Source organism: Cheilinus undulatus, linkage group 4, assembly GCF_018320785.1.
Source record: "Cheilinus undulatus linkage group 4, ASM1832078v1, whole genome shotgun sequence".
Lineage (NCBI taxonomy): Eukaryota > Metazoa > Chordata > Actinopteri > Labriformes > Labridae > Cheilinus > Cheilinus undulatus.
In genome coordinates, this window is record NC_054868.1 from 32,880,502 (window position 1) to 32,901,229 (window position 20,728).

Here is a 20,728-nt window from a genome sequence, read left to right on the forward strand (position 1 = left end):
GTTGACTAGATCTTCCTCAAAGGTGGTTTGTAATTGTTTGCCATTTTAAGCCCACAAGTCTTTAATGGAAGATTTTCCCATAATGCATTGTACGCCATCAAACAGGAAGTAGTTTTTTGAAAGGCTCTAAAAATTCTACTGCCATGAATACTGGTAGATATGTGCATTAGGGAACACATTGAGTGAGAACAGAGCAAGGGTTCTATTGGAATTTTTGTTCTTTCTTTATGGTTTTCAGTTAATCGCAAATTTTCATGCTGTAACATACTTGAAAAGTCAGGAAACTTGCATGCAACTCAAAATGCAGATTTTTACATTTTAAATGGAGAAAAATGCTCCTCATAGAGTTTTCTGTCAGCTGCATTTATGAAATTTGGGAGGCATGACAAACCAGTCACTGATGGATAAATTGTCCCTGTGCTGTCTTGTGAAGCTCACAGGTCTGTGACAGAAGATACTCCAGTGTTAATGTAATATATGCCATCAAACAGGAAGTAGTTATTTGAAGGACTCAAAACAATTGTACTGCATGTATATTGGTAGATGTGTGAATTAGAAGGTACCGATACTTTTTGATGTAATTTTATCAGTACTGATACCGATACTTTTGAAGAAAGAATAAAATATTGGACTTTCAAGGTACACATTTCAGGCAAATAAAAAGGCATAGGCAGGTCATTCAGAAATTAATTTAGGGAGAAACTTCAATTAAATTAAAATGTTTGTGCAAGCAGGTAAAAAATAAAATAAATAAAATATAATCATCACAAACTTGTATGTAGAATTAGAATATCTACAAAAATGCCCAATTTGCCCAATTTCCTTTCTGTTAAAAAAAAAAAAATCAGATAAAAGGGCTTTATTAGCCACCACTAGTTTCAAGTAAAAATGTAGGAAATACAAGTCATCAAAGATTTTATAGAAATTTTTATCTTCTGATGTTTCTAAAACTTGGTCTTCATACATTTTATGGTATTTGCACATGGTCTCAGTATTTTTATGTTTTCTTACAATTTTGAAATTTACTTGGGGACCTTATTGAGTGAGAAAGACAGACTGTAAAATGAATTCATTTGCGAGTGAGTGGAGTTGCTGAAATTTGTTACTCATTTATGATTTGTCTCCGAAGTCACATGACATGGATGGGCAGTAAAGCCAAAACAGTCTTGAGGAGAGAGAGAGAGGCAGGGAGGCACATCAGTGGAGAAGCAGTGGTGAGACGTATTCTGTAGTACTCATATGGTATATAGAGATATCAATACCAAAAGAGTACTTTGTAAATATCAATATCTCCTACCACTTCCTTCTAGTATACTCCTCATGGGAGTCTTTGCTATCCACTTACAATGTATTTTAAGAGAAAAAAACAGCAAAACCTTGTTTGGCTCTTGTCAAAACCCGTGCATGGCTTTGGCTGGTTGTCAAATAATGATTTATAAAACCAAATTGATTTTCTGCCTTATTCATTGAGTCCCTCTTGCCCTTTTGGAATTACTCTTCCTAACGGGTTCCTCATCCAAGTCAGAGTCATGCTGTTTGAAATAGCTCACAAAAAAACAATTATAGTCTTGGACATGGCTATGATGGCTCATCAAAGTTTCATGTCTTGCTATGAAACAGGAAGCTAATGTTATTCAAACGTGCATGGTCCTGCTGAAAACTATACTTGTGTGATTTGAGTCCTTAAGCTAACTACATGCAGACATTTTTTAAGTGTTACTACGGCACTTATTAGGTGCACATAGTTAGCCTTGCATGACATGGCTCAGTAAGGTTTTTATAACGTTTACAGCGTGTGTTCTCATGTCTTGTTGTGTCTTAAAGCCCTGACATTTCACTGATGCTTTTACAGTCCTGTGTCTGATTAAAGCACCACGACAGCACACTTTGCAGCTGTGCCACAACCCCGACATGCACCAGACCCTGTCATGCTTGATGGTAGGAAGGCCTGTTGAGTGCTATTTGCAGCCATATAAGGATTATTCTTGGTGTTCAGCTTTTCGTATTAGGCACTTTTAAGCACTAATTCAGTTAAGAGTAATAATTATCATGCCTTGGCTGCTTTGGAATAGGAATTCTGGAAATTTCCTGGCATTCAACTCAGCACAAAATGTGCATGTGTGTTTTGTTTCACAGCCATATGGTTGGCATCATTAACCGCTCCCCAAGTATTCAGCTGGTTTCCCATGCAGACCTCCACCTCTTGTAATTCTTCGAAAATGTGGTTGCTTTCCTCCTGAGTATGCCTGCAGAAAATAAATTAGACAAGCTTGGATCATTCACGTCAGGCCACTAGAATCTGTGCTGTGCCTTAACTTTCTAAAAATGTTGCCTGAATCCTGAAATGTTGTCTTTTATAATTTTTTGTTTTCCCCCTAAATCTTTGCAGTCTTTTTAGTCTCCAAGTTATGGAAATTTATGATGTACACAAATGCTTTTTTTTTACAGAAATACATTACACATCAGCCTTTTTGCCTCAATGCCTGTGTCTTTCCTCCACACTTCCAACATTCGCCCCCTGGTTGCGCTCGTCCTCTGTTTGCCCAAAGCAAACCATTTCTAATCTGCATGACTAATAAGAAAAATATTAGCTGTAGTCTGGAGCTGTTTGCTCATGTAAGTTCTTATCTTGATCAGAGGGCTGCTGATCAGTCATTTACATGTAATACAGAGCTTGCTTCAGTAAAAAGTGTCAAAAAGTTGTAAAATATTTGGCTGAACTTTGACATTTAAATCTATTATTATATGTAGCCGTGTGTTGGTCTCTCACATGTAAAGAATCAGGTAAGATTTAAAAAATCTTATTGTTTTGTCAGGCATAGCAGCAGCTTTACATGCTGTGATATATCCACAGATTTACCTTCTCGCCAACCTCAGTAAAGGATTCAAATGACTTAAATTTGTTTCCTCTCATTTCAAACAATAAAATAACTCTGTAGTGACTGTTGATGAAAATACAGCATGATAACAGTACCAGTTAATTTGTTATTTGTGTTGGTAATGAGAGGAAAGAACTTGCTGGATTTTAAAGGCTTATTGTGCAACTTTTAGAGCAGATTTTCTGACCAAAACAAACACTCTATCTCCTCTCCTCACTTCTCAATTCCATCACTCCTGTCTTGCTTCACTATTTCTGTCAGTCTGGGTTTCTGTAAGAGAGATTGTGAGCAGTTTTCATGTAATGATATTCTGCTTAAGCTGATTACCATGCTTGTCTTTTTAGTCCATAGAGAGTATTTTTTTAAATAATTTTTGTTGGTTCTCCCTCCGTTGTACTTGTGGAAAACACTATTAATATGCCATTATCCTTGAGTGGACGAGGCCATCTTTCTTCTCTAATATAGTGGAGAGGAACGGTTTTCACTAAAACAAAACAAAACCCCCCCAGAAGAGCCTCTGATATAAATGGCTGAAGGAAACAAGGCTCTGTTTATACAGCTACTCGCTGAAGGTGAGAATGTGTGTCTAAAGATGGATCTTAAAGTGCCTTCATGTATTTAACTCTGTTTCTGATTTTAAAAGCATAAACAGTAGGTGTGTATGTTATTACACACTGTTAGCTTTAGCATTTACACATCAGCGTTGGCCAATAACTCTCTCTGCCTTTGTGCCAAAGCCAAGGTTGGGCAGAAGTCACATATGGTTGTGTTTTAAAGGCAAATAGAGATTTAACTCCTTAAAGATGTCGATCATGCTCAAAGATTTACAGTCGACTGAGTGAAAAGAATTTCAGCACAAACCAGTCACTAATGGTTCAAGCCAATCTGAGAACTTCATGTGTATATTCTGTTTCTGCTGTGAATCACAGTGTTTGACACATCTGAAATATTGAAAGACTTGTTGAAAACTAGTTCATGAAAAAAACATTTGATGTTATCTGGTTATTTTGACTGTCAAACCTGATGTAAGTAGAGAAACAGTTCAAAGACAATTCTAGCTAATGCATCAATAAAGATGACAATAAGGCATACCAATCCAAGTACTCTTAGTGATTAAATGGTCTAAATAGATATCGATAGAGACATTTATGACAATGTGTATTCGATACAATTCAGAAGCAATTAATACAGGCATGAATCTGGAGGAGGCTGCAACAAGCTTTATGCTAAAAAGGAAGAGGCTGGGGTGGTGGAGGTGAAGCTTTGCCAGCAATGTAGCAGCATGGTGCATCAGCATCAATGCAAGCGTGGATGAGTGAGAAGAACATACTATTTATAAGGACTGTGTGCTATGTTGAGAGAAAGAGCTGTGATAGCTGTAGGAGCTGGGAGACGATGGGTTCAGCTGGTCATCAGCTGATCATGACTGGATGTATGACTACTGTGCCCTGCGTGAACTAAGCTTCATTTGTAAAGATGTCTGGTTAGTCTCAACTGTGACTGTCAGAATGTTGTGACTTCAACACCTTTCAATGCCTCATATTTTGAAATCATACAATCTCTGACCCCATGTGTTGAAAAAAAAACAAACCCTTAAAAGAAAATACTGATTTTTAAATGTATATTCTAAGCTAAAAAGACAAACAGTAAAGGTGGGTAAACCTTTTTTCAATGCATTTAAGCAGCTTGCAGGGGGTTTCTTGCCATTTTTGGTAGTTAAAACATGGAATTAACTAATATTGGGTGCCTGGGGCTTTGATTTTTGTTACAGTGGTATCTAAAAGGCATCACAATCTGTTAGTTTAATAATTTCCCTCTCAAGTTAAAATTCTGGTTTTGTAATGACCCACACCTAAAGTGTCTGTGATACTGCTCTTGTTTTGTTATTTTTTCACCATTATGAGTTGCAGTACAGGTTATCTATGTGACATCTGCTCATGTGATTTGATTCCTTTAATGATGGGTTTGCACCCTCTTAAAGGACAAGGCCGAAAAATGATCATGTAAATCTTTTCTAGGAAGTAGGCTAGTGTCCTTATGAGTTCATGCTTAAACAAGAAAAAGATGCCAAGGGCTCCGACCCCAGTTCCTAGAACCATGAAAGATTCTCCCGTCTGAAAACACCTGATGACAAACAGATGACCCGTGAACCTGTAGGGATGTGACTGCAGCACAAGGCATTGGGCAAACATCTTAACTGAATGTCTTTACAAATCACTGTACTTCCACTGCTTCTTTAAGTGCTCTACATGGACCAAAGTAAAAAGTAATTGCTGTCAAGGTAAATAATAACCAAGCTAAAACTTCCAAGAGAAACTTTTAGTCATGACTTGAATCACTCTAAATACTTCACACATTGAACTTCATTTTGTGGTTGAAATTCTGGCTCTTGAATCATGAAAATAAAAGGCTTCTGAGTTAGCAAGGATTAAAACCATGTGTGGGATTATGTGGATGTTTGATGTCAGATAGATCACATTTCATACCTTGCAGATATACATAAATAACTCTTTAATATGTAGCTGCCTCTTTTTAAAGGGAATAAAAGTAATTGGACAGCTGACTTAAAAGCTATTTCATGGGCTATTTCCTTGTTAAGACATCATCAATTGAGCAGGTTCAGGTGTGGAATTGATTCCAGGTGTGGCATTTGCATTTGGAAGCTCTTGCTGTGAACCCACAACATGCGTCAAAGGAGCTCTCAATGGAAGTGAAACAGACCATCCTTAGGCTGAAAAAAAAAAAAAAGAAAAGAAATCCATCCGACGATAGCGGAAATATTAGGAGTGGCCAAATCAACAGATTGGTACATTCTGAGAGAAAAAAACAGCGCACTGGTGAGCTTGGGAATTCAAAAAGGCCTGGACGTCCATGGAAGACAACAGTGGTAGATGATTGCAGAATCCTTTCCATGGAGAAGAACAACCCCTTCACAACATCCACCCAAGTGAAGAACACTCTCCAGGAAGTAGGTGTTTCAGCATCTAAGTCTACCATAAAGAGAAGACTTCATGACAGCAAATACAGAGGGTTTACCACAAGGTGCAAACCATTAATCAGCCTCAAAAATAGAAAGGCCAGATTAGATTTTGCCAAAAAAAACATGAAAAGAAGACAGCACAGTTCTGGAAAAGCATTCTTTGGACAGATGAAACTAAGATCAACCTGTGCCAGAATGATGGGAAGAAGAAAGTATGGAGAAGGCTTGGAACACCTCATGATCCACAGCACACCACATCTTCTGTTAAGCATGGTGGAGGCAGTGTGATGGCATGGGCATGCATGGCTTCCACTGGTACTGTGTCACTAGTGTGTATTGATGATGTGACAGAAGACAGAAGCAGCTAGATGAATTCTGAAGTGTATAGGGATATACTTTCTGCTCAGACTCAGCCAAATGCAGCAAAGTTGACTGGACGGAACTTCACAGTACAGATAGACAATGACCCAAAACATACTGCAAAAGCAACCCAAGAGTTTCTTAAGGCAAAGAAGAGGAATATTCTGCAATGGCCGAGTCAATCACCAGATCTCAACCCAATTAAGCATGCATTTCCCTTGCTTAAGACAAAACTTAAGGCAGAAAGACCCACAAACATGCAACAACTGAAGACAGCTGCAGTAAAGGCCTGGCAAAGCATCACAAAGGGAGAAACCCAGCATTTGGTGATATCCATGGGTTCCAGACTTCAGGCAGTCATTGCCTACAAGGGATACTCAACAAAATATTAAAAGTAAATATTTTATTTATGGTGATGTTAATTTGTCCAATTACTTTGTTGCCCCTGAAATGGGGGGACTTTGTATAAAAATGGTTGCAATTCCTAAATGTTTCATAGGATATTTTTGTTCAACCCCTTGAGTTAAACCTGAAGTCTGCACTTCAGTTGCATCTCAGTTGTTTCATTTCAAATCCAATGTGGTGGCATGCAGAGTGCAAATCATGAAGCTTGTGTCACTGTTCAAATATTTCTGGGCCTGACTGTATATATATATATATATATATATAAACTTAAAACAGAAAGTAAGGCAATTTGTTTATTTCTTTGAGAAAGTGACCAACACAACCACGATGGCTGCGTTTGACAAATGCTGGTTGAAGAATGGGATGCCATTCCACAGCAGTGTGTGACCAGGCTGGTGACCAGCATGAGGAGGAGGTGCCAGGCTGTTGTGGCTGTGTATGGTGCTTCCACACGCTACTGGGGCTCCTGTTTGTTAAATGAATAAATTGTTAAATTGTCAATATGTCTTGTTTCTTCAAACTTCAATCATCCAATCCTCCAAACACCAAACAAGAGTCACTGGCAGAATCAGCTGTTTGGCATTGGCAGAGAAGATTTGGCCCATTTTTAATGGGCGCAAACCACATACTCAGCTCTGCTGCTCATCCCACAAATGCATGGTCCTTACAAATGTGGCATCATTTAAAAGGGTAATAAACAGGCTTTCCAACGGTATAAGATTTATTACCAAGAAGCATTGTTACAACAAAGAAATAATGTACCAAACACAAATTGCCTTACTTTTTGTTTTAAGTTTATATATATATATATAAGTGATCTCTGATACCAGAATGATTCTCAAATGTCACAGTAAGTGTAGATTACGATGTTTTAATTAAAGGGGACCTTATCTTACTATAATTAAAAAGTAAGTAGACTAAATGATAATTATATGATACCACATAAGGCTTTTCATTTATCTACAACACAAGCACCTGGTAAAAAAAATATGTGTTCATCCAACATCAATCCATTGTTTGTGTGTGTGTGTCAGCCTCTATTGTGAGCGTGGTCAGTCCATCAAAGCCCGGAGAGGGTGTTGGCGAAGCATTTGGCCAACTGTCTGCTTCACACTTCCTTTGTTTGTGTGCATGTTTGTATGTGTGCTGGTCCAAGCCTCTGTCTCCCCGCACTTCCTCCCTGCTATTGTGTGTCTGTGTGCACATGCTCTCTTTCTCTCTCCCTTTCTTTTCTATTTCTTCTCCATCTCTAATCAGTGTCTTATTGGGCTGAGCCCCAAGACCATGGATGAGCTATTTCTGGAGATTCCTGTTATGAAAAGATTATTTCCCCTCTTCTCTGTCTCCCTCGCCCTCTCTGTCTTTCTGCCTCTCATACACACACAGCAGTTATTCTCATTATCTCAACCTGCATCAGTGAAAGGCAGACGGCACACAGTTGTCATCCGAGGGATTTAGACTTGAGCTTCAAGGACAGCGACAGTAGAACGTCTCTGAATAAGATCTCATGTACTCTTGCATTCAATTTACATAGCAGTTGTTGCTGTCATGAAACTGCCTCTGTTAGATTTGTTTTACGTACAAAATTTTTCCCACCCACGTAAAACTTTTGTTTCATGCATGCTCCAAACTTTCTTTGAGCATGCACGAAAACTTTTCTTTAGACATGCACAAAACTTTCTCTGCAAAATCTAAATGTATTTCTGCCCTTGATTTTTTTTTGTTGAACAAACCAAGAGAAAACAGGTATAGAGAGACACGGGAGGAAAATGATCTGTTTCATTTAGGAACACTGGAACTTGACAGAAATGTGTGACGATAGCTGACTAGAACCCACAAGCAGAGCATGTGCCAAGGGTGAAGATGAAAGGAGTTTATTTAACAGGACGTAATGAAGCAAAAATGATGGTGAGTGAGCTGGCTGGTGGCAGGCTGAAGCACTGGCAGGAAGTGTGAGGCACTGTAAAAGAAGAGGACAAAAAGTATTGGTAAAGTCATAAAAGCCATTAAAGATGTCCTAGCTAAAACACACTTAGTGTTGAAAGAGCCAGGTTACCACTCATGAAGATGAAAGAATAGATTGTTTGCAATCACATGATTCCAAATGTCCATTGGGGTCAGGAAGAAGGAAAAAAACCATTAAGAATGAATGGAACGGAGGAAAGGTAATCCTAAATAGACCTCCATGCTGCAATTATCGCTAAAATTTCACATACGTTTACTATGATCCCTACACTTTTCCATAAAGTGATGTTTGCCATGACCTAACTGATTTGCTCAGCGTGGAAGTGATGAATATTACAAATACTCGGTCCTGCAGACTTCCTAGCATCTAGCCTTGTCTACTCAGATGAAAGGAGATGAGTCTAGAGGAGTCTTATACTGAGTAACAAGGCCAGCTGAGCCCCTTTAATGTACAAAAAATTCATTGTCTTGTCACAAAGGTGCGTTGAATTGAAATGGTGATTGACTATCAACCCAACAAACCCTGTGGGGTAAGCAACCAAGTGATGATAAGGAGTTCACGAACAAGCCTGTGCTACAAAACAGCTCTTTAATGTTAGCCATGGTAGCTCGCTCCTGTTTGAGTGCCAGTTTTCTTTCCTTCATCCTTTGAAGTTATTTGATTCACATTTAAAAAGGCAAACTGGTACCAAATGAAGAACAGTTTGGGAGCTAAACAACCAGCTCTACCTCGCTGAGCCAAACAATCTTGATCTCTTAAAAGAGACAGATTTTCCGTCATAACAAGCGAGACTGGAGGTTGGTGAGACGGACATCAGCTGAGGCATCACAGGTCAGATCAGAGTCTAATGTGCTAAACCATGACAAAACTGTACTGAACCAAACCAGACTGCGTTATGGAAACAAACCATATGTGAGTGCTGTGTGACACCGCTTGTCCAGACTTTATACAGACTTTCTTTCATTCCTGCCAGCTGCCATTTCTCTCTGAGTTTGTAAAACTTTTTTGCCTGAATTTTTCACTACTTTCAGGACACAAAAGTAGCTTTAAAATTAAGAACATTTACATCTTTGCCCTTTGAATGTGGGGCATAGTCCAAACGGCTCAAAATGCTGACTTTTTGGTAGTGCTTCTCTCTGCAGAAATCATCAATTCCCTCCAAGGGGTGGTCTCTGCCGCTGTGTGACGATGTCTGCATATCCATATCTGCTACTCTGACAACCAAGGCTCAACACAAGGTGGTAAAGAGGAGATCTTGATTGCCTAAATATTGGCTGCAACTGTGACGCCTAATGATCTGCAGTCATGACTTACAGTGCTCTTTCCCTCCCCAAACAGCCCTCAGAGGAAAAAAAACACAAAAACCTCTGCTTCAACACAAAAAAATTATACACAAAATCCAAAAAAACACAGGAGCTCAACCATGCCAGAAATTCATCGTTTGTTTAAGAAAGAGTGGACCATGGACATTAACATCTGGTCATAAATCAAGTTTTCTGACATAATATGGACCTGATTTCAAGTATACAAAGCAAAGCCTGATGTCACATTGGGAACCAAAGAGAAAGTTTTGTACATATGTAGAGAAAAATCAGAGCCAGTTTCACAAACAAGCAGGAAATTGAGCAAGCAACTAAAGTTTTGAGGACAAACAGAAAAATCTAAGCACAAAGAGGCAGTTTTGAGCACAAAGGCAGGTTTTAATGAGCCCAAAGTCAATATGTCATGCTCTCTAAATGTTAAAATGCACTCTTGGGTTTTTGAGCAATAATGACTCTATAATCATGTCAGTAGTACATATGTGTACTTTTCTTTACAGAAGAAGTTTCAGACACTTAAACATACTAATCTAACATGTCCATCTTTATTTCAGCATGTCCTCTATGACCTCTGCAGACCCATACTTTGGTCATCTCCTTTGTTACTCTTTGTTGACATGGCCTTGGGTGTTTGTAAGTGTGTGTTGGACTGACACATCCGTCCGCTGACCCTCACCTGGCCCCGCTGTTTGGGGTTAGAAATGGAAAAAGAGGGGCCTCAAGGCGAGACAAGAAGTAAGCTTTGAAAAATTATTGTGCCTCCTCCCTCTTTTTTTTAAATTTTATTTTATTTTTCCAAATGTGTAATTCATGCAAATATCCGTTTTCTTGATATTTTCTTTAGAAATAGTGTCTTTAAAAAAAAAAAACATTTTCATGCTCTTTTTCCAGTCCCCCCTCCCCCATGTGTCTGGGTCAGAGGTGACACTGTAAAGTCCACAACCTACAACAGTAGCTTCACCCAGTAGCAACAAGTTTACAAGACATTCAGGGCTAATTTTATCATGATCAAATGTTTGTGGTTCACTTTGTTGTAACACCTGTGCATTTTTTTGTTCAGCGTAAGTGATAGTTTACGACTGCCACATACATGAGTAATGTTAAAGCTGAATCAGGAGATAATCCACGGAAACTTCCCTATATGATTTTCCATAAAGGTAAAAGTGTTTATGTGTATTCCTTTTCCAGGGAAGAGTTGCATTTAATGCAGCTTTAATCCCTCATGTCTGCCTACTGTAGCACTGATGCGTCTCCTCGTTTCCTCTCTTTTGTCCAAAGCCCTCATTATACTCGTGTGCATTTGATCCGTATCTGAATCATAAGCCAAACAAGCGCCTGACTCTGAAGAGCTTTTGATGAATGAAAATTGCAGACACTCTGAAGAGACACACTCATTTGCCCCCGAGCAAACTGGCAGCAGCGGTAGTCTGCTCGTCTGATCTCTCACACTTTACCACACACATTCAGCAACAATCGCCGGCGTTATTGTGTATTTATCAACACAAAACATCCTAGAGAGTGTGTCGCCCCATCAGCTCTGTGCAGAGGTTGTTGACCCGTCTCAGTTTGAGGGTAGAGCTGGGTTGGGGTTTTGGGTGCAGAGTCTGGGTGGTCGGGTTTGTGTGGCTCAGGGATTTGGCCTTGTTTGGTAATCTTTCTTCAACTCTTCTTTCTCTTTCTATGTCTCTCTATCCTTCTGCTATCGCTTTTTCTCCCTCCCACTCTCTTTAACTCATATCATAGACAATAATTATCTTTTTTGACCCTGATTTAGAGAAAATAAGGCATAAATATAGCAAATCCCTTCAGTTCATGAGTGAATTTTACTTACTTAAACTTTATGTATATCGTGGTCCCCAGTAAAATGTTTCTTTGACATCAGTTTTTGACAGTTTATATAGCAGACTTGGATTTTTTGGTCACTCCCTTTAACATATTCCCAGATCTTAAAGTTTAAAATGTTATTTTAGATCATGCTTGTGTTGCAAATCTGCTTGTGTTGTTGGAAAAACACCTCAATTCATCTTATGTAACTGTAAAACCTGTATAGGGTAATGATTTGGTTTACTGTGTTTGGAACTGAATAAATACCATAAAATATTAACTTTCTGAAAGACTCTTTTCAAAAGTCACCAAACAAATATCTGCAAATATCAGCCATATGTACCATATGAATAATTGTGGAGTTTTACTGCTGTGCCAGCAGATCTTCATAAGCTGAAATCTTTCACTTTGTTCATCCTCTTTCCTTTAACTTTAAGTGTGTCCTAAGGACTGAAGCTTTTCTTTCTTCATTCTTTAATTTTAAAGTTTAAGGTATGAACTACATTAATATATATCAGTATAAAAACTAGTATCAGCTGAAATACTTTGGGAACATTGGCATATCAGCAAAAACCTGATATTGTGCAACCCATTGCATTTAACCAGTACTGTAATATTGTTGTTTTTTATTATTGCCTACTCTATAACTTTTTGATTTCATCACAATGGTTATAAACACAAAGTAATAAATGAAGACTTGGAAAAAAGTGATGTCAGCATTTATTAAACAATTGTACTTTGAATATTACAGTATGTGCAAAAAGTGCCATAGCTGTGCATTCAGCTTAAGAAATATATCCTTATACTTTGGCTCCAGCATGTTTACTTACCATTTAAAACCTCTGTTGTCCTCCACTGAAAATAGCTGTAGGTTTTTTGGTGATATATTCACAGATACGCCTTGTCATCTGTTAAGCCCCCTTTTGCTGTTGTGGGGTAGTGGCATTGTAAACGCTTCCTTAGGAGTCTTTTGGCCTGGATGGATTCTGCTCCTCGTATCTTTGCTTATCTTTTCATGGTGATGATTTGCCAAGTGGTTACTTATGTCACTTGTGTTCCCATCAAGTGTATCACCCCAGCCTGGCAGAGTCTAAATAATGTTTTTTGTTTCTCCATCAACTTTTCTGCTGCACTAAAAAAACTGACTTGTTCTGCCCTGTAGACGAATGATTAAAAATTTTGTATTGTTCAAACTACCACTGTAGCTGCATTAATGTGTATCTTTTTTCCGACCACAATTGTTTACAGGCTTGCAGTGCAACTAAAATACGCCCATAATAGGCTCACTCCCCTTGAATGACACTGATTGGTCCGCTCATTTTCTGACTGGGAACAAATGTTTCAACTTAAGTCTTTGCAAGATAGATCTACCTCATGACAGACATGGACCCCCTCCAATCTATCAGCTTTACTTATGAGACCCCAAAGTTAAGAATATGTTTAATTCTATAGACTTTTGAATCATGCAATTTATTTGTAGCTAATAATTTACCAACTTTTCTCATAAAAACAGAAGAAATGGGACATGAAATATGGATGCATCTAATCTGGCATACTTCAAAAAGAGGTTTTCATGGAATAACATGGTTGTTTAAGGCTTTGTATAAATTGTGAATAAACGATCCCCACCCATCTAATGAAAGCCTGTGCTGGAAAAAAAAAACCCAGATTTTTCCCCCTCTAACAGTTGGCCGGGTTTGTTGGGTGAATCACTTGTGACTCCTCTGTCAGCTGGGAGCAGTATAGCAGCCAACATCAGACTGCACAGTTAGCCAGCCAGGATTTTCTGCATCATCCTCTCCCCTCTTGGCAGGCCCAGCTATGGATTACATGTATTTCCCTGCCACATGGTGACTCGCCTGGCTTTCCCTTTTTTTTTTCCCCCAATACACCATCTCAGTGCCTGCCTGAGTGTTACCATGGCAATAACACAGAGCGGGGCTGGTGCCAACGCTGACGTATTAGAAGTTCTTGGAAAACTGTGCATACAAAGTCAAGGAGTGTGGACAGGCTGTGATAAAAAACAGACCAATTAAAGTGAGTAATGAGGGAACCTGCCCAAAAAACACGTGCTCATCAGGTTCATTTAAAGCTTAAAATGTCAGTGAGGCATTAGCACTTTTATTTTCCTAATTAGAACTTCATTGTAGAGTTGTTCGAGACGCTATTTTTCTTTTACATTTTCAAGTAAACTAACCCTATGTGCCCTTGGAAGATCACATCAGTGTGATCATCATGCTGTTAACATAATTGCTGATTATAGTAATTATAATGACTTTTAGTGAATGTTTACAAAGTGTGTAGCAAACACCAACACTTCCAGGCATCTGCCCTGTATTCAACACTAAATATGTTATTGTGGAGTTGGTGTATGCAAGACTGCCCATAAGGGGGGATAAAGGGTAGAGCTTTCTGGGGCCCATGGAGTTCAGCAAAATTATGATGTATTGTACAGTCAAGCTGTGATACTATATATAACATTTAACCTGAACATTTTTTTCTCAACAGAGCAACAAAAATGAACTTCATTCATTAATGTTGTAAAAAAAAAAAGTGATTTGAAGCGGCAAAAATGTGCTCAAAGTGGTAGAAATTGGGAATTGGAGGTGCAGGTGGCCTGTCCTCCACTGTCATTAAAGGCATAAACAGCCCAAAAATGAATCTTAAAAAAGTAGTGGAAATTGGTTGGTGCCTGCAAAAATTTGCTTAATGATGAAAAAAATTGGGATAAAAGTGGCAAAATGTGTTAAAGTAGAAATCGGTAAGAGGTTAACCAAAGTGGGAAAAGGAAGTTTAGGGTGGCAAAAAAGGGTTAAAAGTGGCCAAATTGAGCTGAAAGTGGCTAAAATGGGCTAAAGTTGGCAGAGATGGGTAAAGGGTGCAAAAAAGCAGCAAAAAGTGGCAAAAAAAGGTGGCTAAAAGTGGTGGAAATCAGCTACAAGTGGTAGAAATGGGGTACAAGTGGGAAAAAATTTATTACAGGTGGCGTTGAAAAAACTGGCAAAATAGGTTACAAGTAGCAAACATGACAGAATAGGATAAAAGTGTCAAAGGGGTGCAAAAAAGTGTTGAAATTGTGAAAAATAGATTAATAGTGGCAACAATAGTTAAAAGTGTGTAAGGGTGGGGAAGTGGCAAAAAAAACATGGTAAAATAAGTTTGAAGTGGCAAAAATTGGTGGAAAAGATGTTGAAAACCTGCTAAAAGGGGCAACATTGAACTATTTTAACAACAAACCCAGTAATCTGAAACACTTTACAGCTCCGAAATGAGGTACCTGTTAGCCAGGATTTTAGCACCAATGTTGCTGGTCCAACACACATGCATCAGTATGGTAAATAAACCACAACTGGGGAGAGCCCATTCTCTTGATTTTTCAGGGGCCCTGCCAAACCTGTGGGCAGACTTGGGTGTAACGTGCGTCAGGAGCACAGAGGGTAGAGGTAGGAACAGAGGCATTACCATACCTGCAACAGTCCTCTTTCACTGCGCCACTCTCGCTTTCCAGATTAACCTCGTGTCACAATAGCGCGTCTCCCTGTTGTCTCCAGTATTTTCTAATCATATGCAAACTGGGTACCAACCTCCCAGTCATTGGCTGCCTATTTGGGGAGGTGGCTCAGGCTCAGAAGAGGACGGCAGATAAGAGAGCCATCCCGGTGAGCCCACTTAATCACTTTCAGTTTTATGAGGGGAACATCTGTAAAACATAAGGTTTAAGTTTTTGTTGATTTGATGACAGTGAAAAGAAAAAAGGGAAGGGGTAACAGAAGCTAAAAAGGTGAAGCACATCAAAAAAATCGAAAGGCTGCTTTGTTGCTATGACAAACATATCACTATAAAACCGTTAAAAATCTCTCCCCTGCCGACTTAAGGGAGCAGAGATGGATTTGTGTGTCTCCAGCTCCTTATCAGGTGGGGAGCAGCGGATTGCGTGGGGGTGGAGCCACGGCAGGGCTGTCTATTCCTAAAGCTTGAATCACACTACTCTCCATTCACATTCCTGCTGGGGAGCGCCTCATTCAGGGGAGACACGCAGGCGTTGGAAGGATTTTGAACGTTGTGGAACTGAGTTTGTCGCAGCCATATCAGATTGTAACCATGGATTTACTGCCTCGTGCAACGAATAGAAAACCCTTTCAAACGACTGCGTAGTTTTCGAGTTTTTCTTTTCTTTGGATTTATCATGCGGACTTCGCCTTAACAGTGGAGTAGACCTGGAACTGGACATTATCCTGGAGGTCGGGTTTCTGCTGAGGCTGGTCGCGACCTGAAACGTAAAATAATGATATTAACACGTAAGTGTATTCAAAAATCATTTCCCATGCGTGTGATAACGTTGGGGCTATTACGCGTTGCAGTTTAGAGAAAGTTGCCTGAACAGTTGAGCTTTTTCATGTTTCTTAAAGAGAAATATAGTTGACTTTCAGGCGCAAAAAGAAGTCTGAACTGTTCTGACTTTAGTTCGATTTTATTGTGCAGACTTAATTGACTGTTTTCCTACCAAGTAGCCTCCTCTCAGTCGTCTTTAAGGCGCAACGCTGCAGGCTGTCAGATAAGAAATCTCCCCGTTTTACGCACGACTCCGCGGCTCCCCTGCGTAAAATTAATGTAAATCTCTGTTTAGGTGTAGGTTTTGCTGATAAATGGTCTATAGGGTTTGAACCAGTTTTTATGGGCCCCATCTTTAACGCAGACTTTAGCCCACATCCAGCCGTTTTAATTGGATTCAACGTTGATCCGTGTTGTGGAAACAAGGTCGTGAACTGGAATGTTCAAGCTAAATCGTATTTAGTGTCTTTTGAGATTATCAGAGGGGAACCAGCCCGCGACATCTCTGCCATTACTGTGCCTCCAGTTTGTTCAACTGCCTGTGCCTTTTGCCTGCCTGCCGACCTTTTGCTATGAGGGGGGAGTACGAGGGGATGTGTTGTGGCTGTATAAAATCCCGTTTTCAGTCCTTTGCTGCCAGGCTTGGCTTGATTTGTGGGCTCTGGCGCTTTGTCTTAACGTTTTAACTGCCTGTTCTAACACATGGCTTCTTATCAGCTACCACAGGTCTGGAACAGATATGAGTGCAGTAGGGTTCAGTTAAGCAATATAACCACAAGGAACGTGCTCAGAGACACACACAAGCACCATTGGATTGTTTTACAAGCTGAATGATTCCTTCCCTCCCTGATCACCTCCTTTTGCATCTGTTTTCTAACATAACAACTGTCTAGTCAAAGAAGTTCTCATATTTTGGGGTTTTAATGCTTTGTCTTGATAGGATTGTGGAGTTAGAGTTGGAATCTGAAGAAAGAGTGAGTTGGGCCAACATGAAGATAAGGTGCCATAAGCTGGTCCCAAGCCCGGGTTGCCTGCTCTGTTCAGACTGTCTTGGACTCTGAACATGGGGTACTAGACATAGGCTACAGGCGCTCTACAATAGCAGTTTTTACTGGCTCTGTCTGCTTCATTTCCTTCACTTTATTTCAGGGATTGGCTGAATCGTTAAGCAATCAAGTATATTTCAAGTTGTGATAAAGGAAGGGCAATGAAAGAAACACTGCATTTGCACTGAACAGGAAGCGAGCAGGGGTCTTATCTGACAGATTTACATCCACCTGGCACTCTGTGTCTCCACGTCCTGTGAAAAGACACATATTTTTTCTTTCAGACTTCCTTTGGTTGAAGGTAACAGAGCTGTCCTGGGATCTGTCTCTAAATGGATAGTTATCACTCTGGGCCCCAGCAGGTAGGCTGTCATCTGTCCGTGGAAGGCCTATCAGAAGGTCTGAGTATGCCATGTCACCCGATCCTCGTATGGGACCCTCTCTGTGAGCATAAATCTTTCATCAGGGAGTGCAGGGACCTTTGGGGTTAGCTCTGCGATGATACATGTGGACCAGCTGTGTGTTTGGATGCCTATATATCCATGCATTCATGCCTGTCCCAACTGGTGGTGGATGACTGAAATGGACCAGGGTAGCCTCATTCTTTCTTGTAATTGTATGTGTGTGTAATTTGGGCATTGCTTGAGGCTTGCCAGATGGTGATATTCCTGGCATGGTCTCAGTTTGCTAACAGCCTGACCCCCTCAGGGAACACCAGCTGTCTCAGCCATGGAATTAGAAAACCTTATACCCATCAGGGAGAAAATCTGTTATCATCCATCTTTGCATTCCAGGAGACTACTGGAAGGATTTTATAATTGGTCACGATAGAAAAGGGCTTTGCCTCCAGTTGTTCTAGTGCCATTATGGAGGCATCAGAATTATTCATGAAGGTCTCAGATAAACAGAAAGATAAAGTTCTTTGTCTTGCAGAGAAGGACCAACTTTTTGCATCACCAGGTCTTCGTCTTTGCTTTATGCTGATTCCTGCTGAGCCACAGAGTCTGGGCTTGTTTATCACATCACCTGTCTAGACCCACTTTGCAGCCCCTTCATTTTGACCCACGCAGACTTGAAATTGATAAGAGCCCCCCTGCCTGTCTTTTGGGTCTTCTCACAATCAGTACTATGAGACCCAGCGATGATCAGCCAATTCCAGATAAGCCGCATCATTTCACAGCAGTTGTTAGTCAAGTTTTCTCCTCTATCAGCCGACTTCAAAGACCCAGCCCCTGTGATATCTGTATTCAGACTCCTGACCTCCAGTTTGCCGTGTATACAGCACAGCCTTTGAGGTGGGGAGCAGCATCCTTTGTTTGCTAGCTGCTGACAAACTCCCACTGGAGCTGAGCATTCAGACTCGGCCAAGCCAGACCCGGCTGCCTCATGCAAAGGGAGGGAAATTTTGGTCGGCAATTGTGAGAATTTCCTGCCACAGGAAAAGAGAGAAGAGAGGGGCCGAGTGGAGCTGAAACAAGCAGGGAGAGCAGAGGAGAGGAGGGTGACAGCAGGGAGAAGAAAAGCAAAGATGGATAATTTTAAAAGTGGATACCGCAGCCCAGAGGGTGAAGCTTAACATTGACCGACAGCTTTAGCCAAGTCCTAGAAGAAAAGCCCCTTAGAATCCATATCAATTCTTAAACAGCAACATCTCAATTAGTATTACTTAAGCTATCTGCTATATACCACTTAGTTTATTTCTAACTGTGTATTTCTGACGTACTTGCTCATTTGCTTTGGCCAGAACTAATGCTAATCTTGTTTTTATTTCATCTGAAGGCATTTGTCATGATCAACACATTCATAACTTGTCCTTCAAGGAGGCATGACCAGTTTTAGCCATGCATCAGTCCTTCTGTCCATCTTGATGGACTTGTTTCAGACATCCTGCGTGGCTCCCTTTGCAGAACAGCAAGTTCTGGTCTGGGCTGAGCTCAGATTGAGGTAGGGATCTGTCCTTAAGTCTCCATGATACAAAGATAGATGGTAATGAGATGATCAAACAGGAGAGAGGTCTTGTTTGGCTGTGTCCAGCAGTGATGCTGGTCCGACTCCTTTCATGTTTGTAATCAGTTGTCTGTCGGCCAACCTGGCACATGGAGGCCATATATCAGCATCATTATCAAGGTAATAAAACCTAGATTGGTATTTGAGGAAGACACAGTGACTGGCATTTGTTGCAATCATATTTAGGTGCTAAGTGCTTGCTGTATACACTTGTGCAGTGTGACTCTGTAGCTGAGGACGTTTGGTTAGTACACACAATCACCAAAGCTCGTGTTTGTCTTGGCTGCCTCCATGCCTATTATCTGGCCAGCAACAAACGAAGGCAGGGCCTTCATTTCTGCAGCCGGGGTGGTCAGCAGCCACTTCAGAGCAGCCTAGCTCTCTTCCTGTGTGGGAAGCAGGAAGAGGAAGTGAGGTTGTTCCCTGGCGAGGGCGAAGGAATTGGGTTGGACAGTCAGTGAACACAAAAATGAGCCTTGAGTTATGAAAGTAAACTGAAATGTAAAGGAGTGGACAGGATGACATTTTTATGAGCAAAGTCCTGGACTTTGTCCAGTAGACCTCTTTTGTTGTTTTTTAGCCAGCCTTTTTTAATTCCAGAAACCTAAGGTTCTATGCAAGTTTCTATTGTTAGATTGTTTGTGCCAGATGCCCCATGCCCCTGTCCACTTCCTGCAGCCACACAAAAGATGGAAAAATATTCCTGCTTCAATGAGTTGCAAGACATTGCAGCGCAGTGACATTTATTATTCAGTTTTGCCCCTCTGCGTCTTGAATACTGTCATTATTTTGTTTCTGAGGCTCACCAAGTGCACAGTATGTCACTGTAAAGCAGATTTGACACACATTCTAGCCCAATGGGGTGTGTCACTGGATAGCTTCCCTCCAAAGACACTTAATGGATCCCATAGCCCTCTTTTTGGGGTTTGGGGGTGGAAAGCTAACCACGTGTTTGTATGTCTTATTTGCATTTCAATAGCTTTACTGTCTTTTGAGTGGTTTGTCTTTAAACATGAGGTTGGTCTTTGCAAACACACACAGACTGGTCTGTGCACACACACTGGTACGCACAAAATACACAAGCAAACTCAAGAATCTGCGGCGCTCTGCAGGGCTTGCTTTCGAGAATGTTAGTATAATTACCCATTGGTGTTTTTATGTTCCTCTGAGTTCACTTTGCTCCAAAAATATTCAGCCCAACACACAGAGTCTGTGTGCCAATCCACATCCCCAAGGAAAACCAGGAGTCCATTCGTCAAATAAAGTTAGGTTAAAACATTGTTGTTAACGTGTTGTTTGACACTTGGGTGCATGCTGGTGTCACTGTGGTTCCTCCAGGAGTGCCGGCCCCTGCAGTGGCAGAGGGGAGACCCTGTCTTGGTCGTGTCACACCTTGTTGTTAGTGGATTTGTCTGCCGTCTAGGCTTGTTGTTGGTATGTAAATGCTTGTATACGGTGGAGCCCAGACCCTTTGAAACAGAAGTCTTCCTCTGACCTCTGCCTGGCTGTCTGATGAGATTATATGGTTACCTTTCTTTTGTGTCATGTCATCTCTCAGGTGGCAAGGTCCAAACTTTAATAAATACGTGTTTACAATTGCATTATCTCTG

General features: G+C 40.5%; 1 protein-coding gene across 4 annotated transcripts in view; it reads left to right on the forward strand.

Annotated features, from left to right (window-relative positions):
- The window catches only part of dlc1 (DLC1 Rho GTPase activating protein), a 112,425-nt gene that overhangs the window by 70,389 nt on the left and 21,308 nt on the right, over positions 1-20,728 (forward strand). The window contains exon 1 of one of the 4 annotated variants that reach the window (XM_041784898.1): positions 10,570-10,644. The exons of 2 other annotated variants lie outside the window; for them this stretch is intronic. In XM_041784898.1, the coding sequence (XP_041640832.1) occupies positions 10,611-10,644 (34 nt within the window). In that variant the 5' untranslated portion in view covers positions 10,570-10,610. Of the gene's footprint in view, positions 1-10,569; positions 10,645-15,742; positions 16,032-20,728 lie in introns of those variants that run through there. One more of the 4 variants, XM_041784899.1, reaches the window with a different exon arrangement.